Raw genomic sequence first — 10,531 nt, 5'->3', positions numbered from 1 at the left:
TAATTAAAAAAAATATTTTTTAAGTAAATATAAATTTTATTAATAAATAAACTGGTAATACATGAACGTGTTCAAACTATCCTCCAAATTTTGTTCAATAAATTCAATCTTATTTGCTCAACGGCTTAGTCACCACTGTATTAGGATCATTTTTCGTGCCTATTATTTCCTTTTTGCAACGAAAATTTGATAGTATTTAGAATTAAATGTGGACTTGCGACGAAAATTTAATAATCTTTATAACCAATTATGAAAATGAATGTCAAGTGATTTAAATAAAAACAAATTTATATCAATAGGAATTTATACAAATTTTTCTTTTATATATTTATTATTTTTTATGTTAATATTTGAGAGTAAAATGATGATTATATAAATAAATAACAAAGTAATAAATTAAAAAAAAAAAACAATTTGAGTATCAAAATGATATTGACAGTGAAATTCGAGTATTAATTGAATTATTTATAATTACTCAAGAATTGATGTTATATTAATAACAGAATTCGGGTATAAGAATAAATTTCACCCATTAATTTTATGTTCATTTTTTTAAATAAATTTAAAAATAATAAAAATTTAAATTATATACATACGTGGAATTTGCTTTTATTGCCAAATATATTTATATGTATTTGCACAAACAGTACACACACAATAGAAAAATAGAAAAACAAGGACACGCATAACAAGCATGCATACAGACTAGTTTCCCTTTCGTGCTCATCTTTGTGCTGTACGCTCAGCAGGCCCCCCTCCCCTCTTCACCCCATTTTTTGCAACAAAATACAAAGATCAGTGCCCTTTTCAGCTTTGCCTCCCCTTGTTTCACTGTGAGCATCATCGGAGATGCCAAGAAGCAGAGCCAGAAAGGTATTCCTTTTTCTTCCTCAGCATCGTCACTGATATTTATTTCTAGAGTTTTCCTTCCATGTTTCCTTCCTATTTCTACTGTTTCCCGCATTTCTACATTTTTGTTGCATTTTAATTTGTGGGTTTTGATTTTCAGGCGCGGTTGACGCGAATGGACGCGGCGGTGGACGCGATGGTGCCGTTTGGCTTCCCGGAGGAGAAAGTGAGGAAACATGTGAAAGAACTTCTGAAGGTAAACTTGAAATTATTTATTTAGTTTTTCTGATTTTTAGTTTCTTTTTTTCCTTTATGTGTATTAGTTAGAGTTGCCTGTAGTGAAGAATGAGCATAAATATGGAAGGATGTGGGTCTCCAGTGAGTTCCTGTGTGTTATTTTTGTTTTTGTTCCGTCTTCTTTCAAGTTATCTGAAATATCACATTAGTCTATAAGGCCTGTTATGATGTAGAAGCTAGTTATAATAAATCTGATCCAGGTGAAGCTTTGACCAATCAAGGGGGGTGAAAGTTTTTTCGAGTCTTGAACTTGAATCCAAACTTGTTTTCAGAAACAAATATGAAATTCAGGAATATGTTAAGATTGGGGGATGGCATTAGAAAAGATTCATGAGAAAAAGATGGTTTAAAGTAGCAGTATGGATGATAGTATCAGTGGGTAGTGATTCACATAGGTGGCGGTGTATCTGGATGTTCCACAAAGTTGTGGCAAAATTCTTGTTGGAATAGGTTTTGCCCTTGGGTACAAATTAGATGGCAAGTGTTGCACTCGCAATATGATTTACTTTTCATATAGCAACTATAGTGCACCTATAATATGATTTGCTTTTCATGTAATCTAATTAATTGAGTGTAGTCAAATCCAATTTGGTGTATTATTTTTTATATACATAGACTTTTTAAATAATTATTGTGCCATTATTTGGATGGTGATATTTTATTGAAGTTTCATTACAAATATATAGGCTTTTAGTTTTATCAATAAAAGAATTAGAATTGTTAGATTGCTTGATATAATCTATAATACAATCTTTGAGATCTATTTAGACAATTGCCTTTTCTTTTGTGAAAACTAATTTCGAAATGCTTCGCTGGCTATATTATTCACTATAAGTGATTGCGGAGATCTTTTTTCCTACTTATTGCTTTCATTCGAGAAAAAGAATGTGTTACTAAACTTGAATTTATTTATTTCATTTTAAGAAAATATTTGTCCTATTATACAATACTATAAGAAGGTAATATTATTTAATCCACAAAAATGAAGAGTCCTATGTAATTATTGTTTGATATTTAATGAGAGTCTACAATGTTTTGTAGATTATAAAACTTTTATTCTATACCTTTGCATTAACAAGGTGTTATTGTGTAGTTCTTACTGCAAGAAAACTGCAGCAGTAATCAATTTATGATGACATTTGGAATTGGTTTTTTTCAACTAGTTATCTATCTCATTTTACAAATGATTCTATGGAACTTCTATTTTGATATCTTTTGTGTTTTTTATGAGAGTTTCATTGGTTATGAAGGTTCTTATTACTTATTACCTTCAGTTTTTCCTTCAATTTCTTTCGTCTAATCGTTTTCCTGTTGCTATCTATAACGACTAGTAGTAGTTGACTTATTATTCTCGTCTCTATTTTAGATGCAAAATAAGGAAGACCATTGAAGTCTACATGCTTTTCCAGCTTAATCATTCATTCATGACATTTCCATCTACTTTGAGTAAGTTTCTGTTAGTATTAATGGTTATGGATGACACCGATATTTATTTATGAGATAAGGGACTAAAATAATACATCTGAAAAAGATGAAGGACTAAAGTGGTGGGAAAACATTATGGATCATAATGTTTGGTTTCAATTTTACTTCATTTCCGAGATGGGCTAAAACATGGACAATGTTTGCCTTGATTTGTCTTGGAAGTTTTGGTGGTGTTTTGAGATGTTTTGCAACAGTATTTCATTTGTTTTTTGTCAAAATAAGTTTACACTAATTATAGGCTCTACAACTAAAAAAATTATATACATACTCATACATATATATAAATATATATATATAAGAGATATGATTTGACAATGAACAGTAGTTTTTGTCTCCTACTAAACAACATCAAACATACCATATTTATTTTATATTATTTTCAAAAACAAATCCAAACATACACACTATCTCTAACACATATTCATTTATCTTTGTTTTTCTCTCTCTATCTCCACAAAACACATCAAAATAAGTTAAAAATGAAACCAAACATAGTGATCCTTTCCTATTACCTTTAACTGCAGTAGTCGAGAGTCAATAGTATCGTATCATGAGTTTAAGTAAGTGTAATACTTGGAAAAAGTATGTCTACTTTAAAATGAAAGCTTATCTTAGAATATCTTAACAAAAGAAAATAGAAGTGATGAATTTAGATAATGGAGTCTGTAGATGCAATAACTGCATATATTGACTTATTTGGCGTTTCTTCATGAGGGTTTCTACACTAAGGATTTATGTTCTGCCTTTCAGAGTAGCTGTCATGTTCCCAATGAATTCTTTGTTGACTGTGTCAAATGTTGAGATAGGTCTTCAAATATAAGTGTGCAAATTAGTTGAGCTCATCTGTAAAAACTTAGTCATTTTGGAAATATTTAAGATGCAGTAAGCATGTAAATGCTGACTAATTTGGTGTTCGTATGAGGATAATGATATAGCTGTCATGTGCTTCTACTTATTTGATGATGCTACTGAGACATTTCTGCTTTCATACTAAAATTCGGAAAGTCACACTGTCGATGACTTCCCTTGTCAATTTAGATTACCAAGTTGGGTGGTTGCACATAATTTTTAGATGATTTTGCTGTCCGATAAGATCAAGAAAACTGTCACTTGAGGGTACTTAATTACTTTAATAGATTAGGTGGGCAAAAATTGTAAAGTGTTAAGGGATAGGAAAAGCAAATGTGTTTGTACAGTTGAAATTCTCATTTTTTATTTAGCTTTGGCGAAAGACCCCCCAGTTTACATGGATTCAGAAATTGATGAGCTGCTTATGTGTATAGTATGACCAAAATATTAAGAAACTAAATATAGAGAATTTTCTCCACGTTGTTATTGTGTTTCTCTCCCCTCTACCCTTCCGCAATTCAAGAGTTCAAAAACAGCACTGATCATGATTTATGGTAACTTCAACCTCCTTTAGCATGTGTAGTATGTGTGGCACATCAAAGTGTGCATGTGTATGGTATATGTGCATAAGTGTGCAGAGTTGGTGCATGTACATGAAAGACGGCCACCATGAAGCATAATTATATGATTCACTTAATATGTTTTGAAACAAAGGAATATGGTGGAGATGAAGGTTGGCCTTTCATTGAGGAATACTCATATAAGGAACTTATTGATGCCATTCTTCGTGATGATGAAGAAAATGATCAAGAGAAAGTTGCAGAAGATGGCCACCGGGGCAAGGTATAAAAATTATCAGCGCACTCTTGTTTTTTTCCTCCTGGTTTTATTGTGGCAATCTTGAATTAATATCTGTGATTCTGGTTTTCGATTGCTGTCTCTTCTCTTGTTTGACTAGCAATAGAGTATATGCATTGCTCTAAGCAAAGATGATCACAAGTCTGGTGATGAACTTAAAGTCTATCTAGAATTAAAAATTCTTCAAAGAACTTGTCTTCCAGCGTGGCCCATCAATCTCGATTATAGGAAGCAATTTGTGGTTATAAAGATGGACAAAGTTATTAGTTTTTGGCATACAACAAATTATTGAATTTAAGTTGCATTTTTGTTTCGAGGTTATTAAAGTAGCATTATAGAGCACACTCAGACTCATTTGTTTCTTTCTCTTCTTGCCTCTTACTTTACAGTATACCCTTTCCACCTGAATGTATAATAGGTCCATTTGACTTGTTATGAAGGTTTCTGTTCTTACTGTTGAAAATACGAAAACTTTGAGTCTATTACCGTCAAAGCGTGTGATAGATTTAGTACCATTAACTAGTTTAGGAAAACATTTTCGTTTTCTGGAATGATTCTTATTTTGCAATGCCTATAAATTTGGGACTGATGGGACACTTAACACTATAAATAATTTGAATCTGTGTCATGAAACTTTTCTTCTAATGAATCTCTTGTTCTTGCATCAACAGATAATCATGCAGGAAGTAGTGACTTTCTTGGCTGTCTGGAAATAAAAACAGAGATAAAGAATAGGAGCTAAACTGTGGAAAGTGCATTCGTGTTAACAAAGTACCAATATCAGTTTTCAGGATAAACTTCTTACTATTAAGATTCTAGAATACATTTACAGAAGCCGCAATCTTGGTTCCTTTGGAAACAGGGTACAGGAAGATTAGTAGCATTTCACCATGTTTGTGAAAAATAGATCTATATTGCTATAATATAATGTCAGTGGAAACTTTGACTCCATTTGATATGTTAACAGCAGTCCTTTTTGCTTTAGCAGAAGATGAACAACATATAATTGCTTCCACGCAACCAGATTGCTACATGAAGCAGAATACATTATACTGCAAGGAATACTGAGTTTTATCAAAATATCATTGTTCATCAGTTGTTGTCTTTCTGAAATAACAGGTAACAACTCAAGCACAGACTACTAATATTAATGCGAAACGATATGTAATATCAAATGCTTAATTGCCATTTGCTAGCAGATAAAGGAAAGGACATTAAATTGGCAAAAAGTAATATCTTTAAGTCAATCTAATTTCTGAAGCTTCTGCTACTGCTTGAGGCGTTTCTATTGATTTTGTAGGCTTTATTGTGCAAAGATACTGATGTACAATCATAAATTATCTCATACAACAGTTAGAGATTCAGTTTTATACTCACTGGAATGTGGCAGCTGATTTCCTCCTGAACAAGACCTATTCATCATTGCCAATTGCTTCAAATTGATGATATCTCTGTGTGATAGAAGAAACCTGTTCTTAATACCACCTTTGAAGTGAGATAGACATTATGAGAACTAAATGCCTGTATATGTCATAACAGAAAAATGGTAACTGCGTTTCTTTATCAATATTATGGTGTTTCCATGATATTGTATCTGATGGTAAAATGACATACATTTCATTCTGCTGCATGAACAAGAAAATAATTTCTGCTTCCTTCAAGTAAATTGGCATTGATATAAAAAGAGCATCATGAGCAGACTTTTGACCATTTCTTTTATAATTGTTTCAGAAAGAAACTAAAATTTTCGTTGTTCAGCTACTGCCATTACCTTATAGGAATACCTAAAAGCTGGGCAACTAAGATTAATTGCTTAACAGGCATGAAATGAATCTCAATTTGCTTTCCGTTTTTGTTTGAGTTGTGCCTCTTTAAACAGCTGAAAAAAGCTTCTGTGTTCTATAAAATGTCTTGAATTCTTTGCACTGAGGTAGCTTCCTTAGCAAGTTTAGGTCTCAGAGTTTTTGGGTTGGCCATCATATCTTAGTTTGTATACTTGAGTTAATAAGTTGTTTCTATCTGCTATACCCGACTGATAATTTTGTGCTACCTTCATAGTTATTACATCAATAATGCGCAAGAGTTTGCAATTTTAACATATTTTCGGTGTGGCTATGGGAATTTCACTTTAACATAGGCGACTCATCTTTGTCACTTGTTGCTTCTCTTTTCTACATTGATATTGAGTCTCTTGCCGAAACCTTTGTTATCCTTCACTGTGTAAATTTTTGTGACACTTTGGATGTTCTGTTGTCAATGCAACCTACCATTCTTGCCTGTTGAAGCTAAGCACAGACTAAGTTGAAAAAGCTCAAATATCTTATAGTTTCACAAGCAATAAGGCATGAATTGTTAAGTGCAGGCTCAAAACTTCGCTACAATATAAATGGTGTTGTTGCATTAAATGTTTGGATTAGATATGTCAATTGTGCTTAAGTTGTTGCCTATTCATCTTTATACATGGTAATTTCTCTTTCCAGGACAAGTCATCTGGGGATGAAATAGCTGCTGGTACTTCCAGTAGCGCACCAGATTCTCAGCAAGATGAAAGACCTCAAGAAACTACTCCAGCAGATATTGCAGGATCCTCTTGTGCTGTTGCTGAGTCTACACTCCCTGAAATTTCCAGCAGTTCATTAGGGATCAATGCTGGTAAAATGAATTATCACTAATTCAGATGCACAATGTGCTTCATAATTCTTGATTAGCTATCCCGTATATCCCTGATCATACTCAGTGACAGCAGGTTGGAAAGACATTCTCCCATACCAACAGTCTGAACATGTCGCGTCAACTGCTAACATATCGAGCAAAAAGGGTAAAACTCCCGCGATTGAAGAAAATCCTCCAGGCAAGACTGCAATCCCAGCTTCACCATCACTGAGAAATATTCCTTCCCCACCACCAACCAACAGTCTTCCAACCCGACGACATCCTTGCTATGGCTGGATCGAGAGTGACGAAGAGGATTTTGACGACTTCATATCTTTAAGACCTGCATCTGCAGAAGTCAGAGCAAAAGCAACTCATCTGCCTCAAGCACCCTCTATGTGTCCAAGTGATGCAACCAAATCAGAACGAAAACGCAGGTCAAGATGGGATGAGAGACCGTGATGATCCTCAAGTGGCCTTCGCTTACAAACTTACTGGTTTTCCTCTGCCTTTTGCTCTTAATCCAACTACAAATGTTCTTAAGACGATGTAGCGAATATACATAAAATGACCATCCTCACTTCAGGACCTTGAATGGCTGCATCTGATTCAAAATTGCAAAATCTGACCTTGGTCACTTTGACATGAAATTCAAGACGCATTTCATCAAGTAGATGATCATTGAGTATTGGTGGGAGTTATTTGGTAATCAGGGATTCAGGTAGTTCAGTAACTTAGTCTTAGTTTAGATCAAGAGGGCATACTTCCTTGTGTAAAATAAAGTCAATATTTCAAATTAATGCCTATACTTGAATAAAAAATATTAACATTATTATAATTATTGATTTACACCATTACCCTATAATATAATAATGTCACAATGATAATTTAGTTTAACAGAGTATCAAGAAACACAAAGCCACATTTGTACATTTTCAATAGAATAAATAGGTCATATGTATATGTCAATTATTTAAGTACCAGGCAGCATACTTAATTTTTTGTTTTTTATTTTTTATTTAATTACAGTTGATGTTTATTGAAGTCCAATAGCACCATAAAATATAGGAGAAAGGGTTGAAAATTCTAAGATTTTTGGGGACTAACCTTTAAAATAGGAATTAACATCTTAAATTAATAATGATTTGACAAGAATCAAGTAAGAGCTCAATGACAATAAGGTAAAATCAGTGGGTTAAGTGAGCAAAAGTATGAAGAACGTATGGAATGAGAAAATGGGAGATTTGACTGATTAATAAGCTAAGTGGATGAATAAATATAGTCAAGTGAAGTTATGAAGCTAAGTTGCCATTTCTTAACTTACCTAAACTCCTATTTATACAACATGATAGAAACAATTGATTGAACATGATCTTGGTATCTCAAATTCTTAGAAAATATACTCGAATTATATTGATCTAGTTATATGCCACGTTATCCATATTCTACACGAGAAGGAGCTGAAATTATCACATTAGTATAAAAATCATATAAAATCGTCTAACGTGTCACATTCGTATAAATATCATCTAACGTGTCAGTTGAGTTGGTTTCAGCACCAACATATTGTAAATTGGACTATCTAAATTTTGCCAACAAAATACAGTTGGGTTAGGTGTTTTGATAATTAAATTAATATTATACTAATGTGATATGATTTAATTATTTAATGTCTCACTAGTGCATATAATTATTATTATTTTATCAAATCCTCCTACTGTATATTCTTTTTTCCATTTTAATTCCAAAATGATAATATCCAATAAATGGGCCATGAATTGGGTCCGGTACTTGGATCCAAATTGGAGGCCCAAAAAGGATATAGATTAAGCTGCAAACCCCTCAACAGATGTCTAAATGTTACTCGCACGTTAGATTTTGGGCGTATAACGGCATAACGGACGGATCCCCAAGAAAATAATAATAATAATAATAATATACTGAGATATTCCGATTACGTTCTGCTGATTCTATCCAGGAGATAAGATATTTTCCCATCTCCTAAGCCCCATCAAAATTGAAGCTAAACCCTTGATTTTTTTCGTGCTGTCTAGAGCAATTTGATGTTTGCATAGTTCATTTAAACGGAACTCTATAGGATTTAAGTTCTGCAGCAATGAATTTATCGGCGAGTTGTTTTGGCGGGAATTTTGTTATTCCGTTGTCGCGATGTGATTCTTGCAACCGCATTCGGTTTTCTTCTCCGGCCATTGGGAGGTGGAGGTTCAGCTCTCGGCAATTGTTGAGGTGACTGCTCATTTCTTTCTTTGTTTTTTTTAATTGTTTTGTCTGTGTGGTTCAGTGGTAAAAAGTTGTGGAGATGGTTTACTTTTTGTTACCGAATGTTGAGTGTTGTTTCCGGACTCTTTTTTTTTAGGTCGGATTATGTTGTTAGGGGGAATGTTAAAGTTATTTGCAGAGTGAGTGAGACGGAGACGGAGCCCGAGAGTAATAATGAGGAGGTAATCTGTTGTGGTCTTTATTGCATCATCTGATTTGTGCGTCTTTCGTGTTTGTAGTGTTATGAAATCCTTATTTCATTCTGCTGCGTACACATCTCATTTTATTGGTTTCTTTGTATTTCTCTGAATTGGGTTTTGAATTTTGAAGGAAAGAAAATTAAATGGAGAAAATGATGGATTGGTGTCGAGTGATTCAATTTCCTGGAATAACTCAGAGCAAGTTTCAGAGAATGTGGTCAGTGATCAGTCTCATTTGTTGAAATAGCTAGTTGTTTAGTTGTTTTGACTTTTAACCATGCAAGTGTTACTTTATAGGGGTGGCTGATGTGGTAGTGATTTTCCTAGGGTAACAATCAATCTGCTGACTTGGACATGCTTGAGACCAAAAGCGTGGTAAATAGTGATGGTGATGTAACGAACGAGGACCCAGGCAAGCTTGAGGTACTTCGGATATATGCCATTTATGTGATGCTATTTTATTTACTGCTTTTGTTAGTTTAACCAAAGCATGCGTTGACTCTGTTTACATGCGATACAAAGCCAACTATTACATTTTAGATTCTCTTTTTCTCAAATTATTGTGTTCTTCTATATGATGTATTTGGTGGTGGTCTTGGTGAATTAAAGCCTAAGGCGGCAATCTAGGGAGGGAGTATTCTTATCGTCTTATATTCTTAATAGGTGATCAAGAAGTAAAGCATCTTTATGATTAATGCGACTTAAGGAGGGTAAGAGGGATGTAATATGCACCATAGAGAAGATGTTATGTATGAATGTCCTACATAAAGAACTCCACTCTTGGAACTTTTATGTTGGATCTACATAGCATGTTTAATCTAATTGAGTTAGACTCGCTCTTGTTGTTGTTGTTGTTGTTCTGCACCTTTCTATATAGATGTTTTATCTGATTTCCATGTTTATCTGATTTAACAGGATGTTAATGATGTCCAAGTTGCAACTGGATCGCCCCTCCCAGGTGTGAAGGTGATAATAATGTGGAATAAATTAGGAAATGGTTGTTTGATCCCTCCATTCAGATCTCTCTCTACTGATATTCTTGTGTCCCTTTCTCCTCTAAA

At 33.6% G+C, this 10,531-nt stretch overlaps 2 protein-coding genes across 3 annotated transcripts in view; both read left to right on the top strand.

Moving 5' to 3' along the window:
• LOC105160897 lies at positions 715-7,783 on the top strand. 2 transcript variants are annotated; one of them, XM_011078412.2, is made up of 5 exons: positions 715-873; positions 1,010-1,105; positions 4,195-4,323; positions 6,819-6,990; positions 7,076-7,783. In XM_011078412.2, exons 1-5 carry the CDS (start codon positions 850-852, stop codon positions 7,450-7,452), a joined length of 798 nt encoding a protein of 265 aa, XP_011076714.1. In that variant the 5' UTR covers positions 715-849; the 3' UTR covers positions 7,453-7,783. The 2 variants fall into 2 exon arrangements, with proteins under 2 accessions (XP_011076714.1, XP_011076715.1); XM_011078413.2 differs by having other exon boundaries at positions 7,085-7,777.
• The window catches only part of LOC105160983 (probable zinc metalloprotease EGY2, chloroplastic), a 5,285-nt gene continuing 3,691 nt past the window's right edge, over positions 8,938-10,531 (top strand). Inside the window, 5 exon segments of the mRNA XM_020693505.1 lie at positions 8,938-9,237; positions 9,368-9,452; positions 9,601-9,687; positions 9,798-9,893; positions 10,386-10,516. Coding sequence (XP_020549164.1) covers positions 9,107-9,237; positions 9,368-9,452; positions 9,601-9,687; positions 9,798-9,893; positions 10,386-10,516 — 530 coding nt within the window. The 5' untranslated portion in view covers positions 8,938-9,106.

The sequence above is a fragment of the Sesamum indicum genome, linkage group LG4 (genome assembly GCF_000512975.1).
Source record: "Sesamum indicum cultivar Zhongzhi No. 13 linkage group LG4, S_indicum_v1.0, whole genome shotgun sequence".
Lineage (NCBI taxonomy): Eukaryota > Viridiplantae > Streptophyta > Magnoliopsida > Lamiales > Pedaliaceae > Sesamum > Sesamum indicum.
The sequence above is the reverse complement of the archived record's forward strand: the minus strand, read 5'-3'. Positions and strand labels throughout refer to the sequence as shown.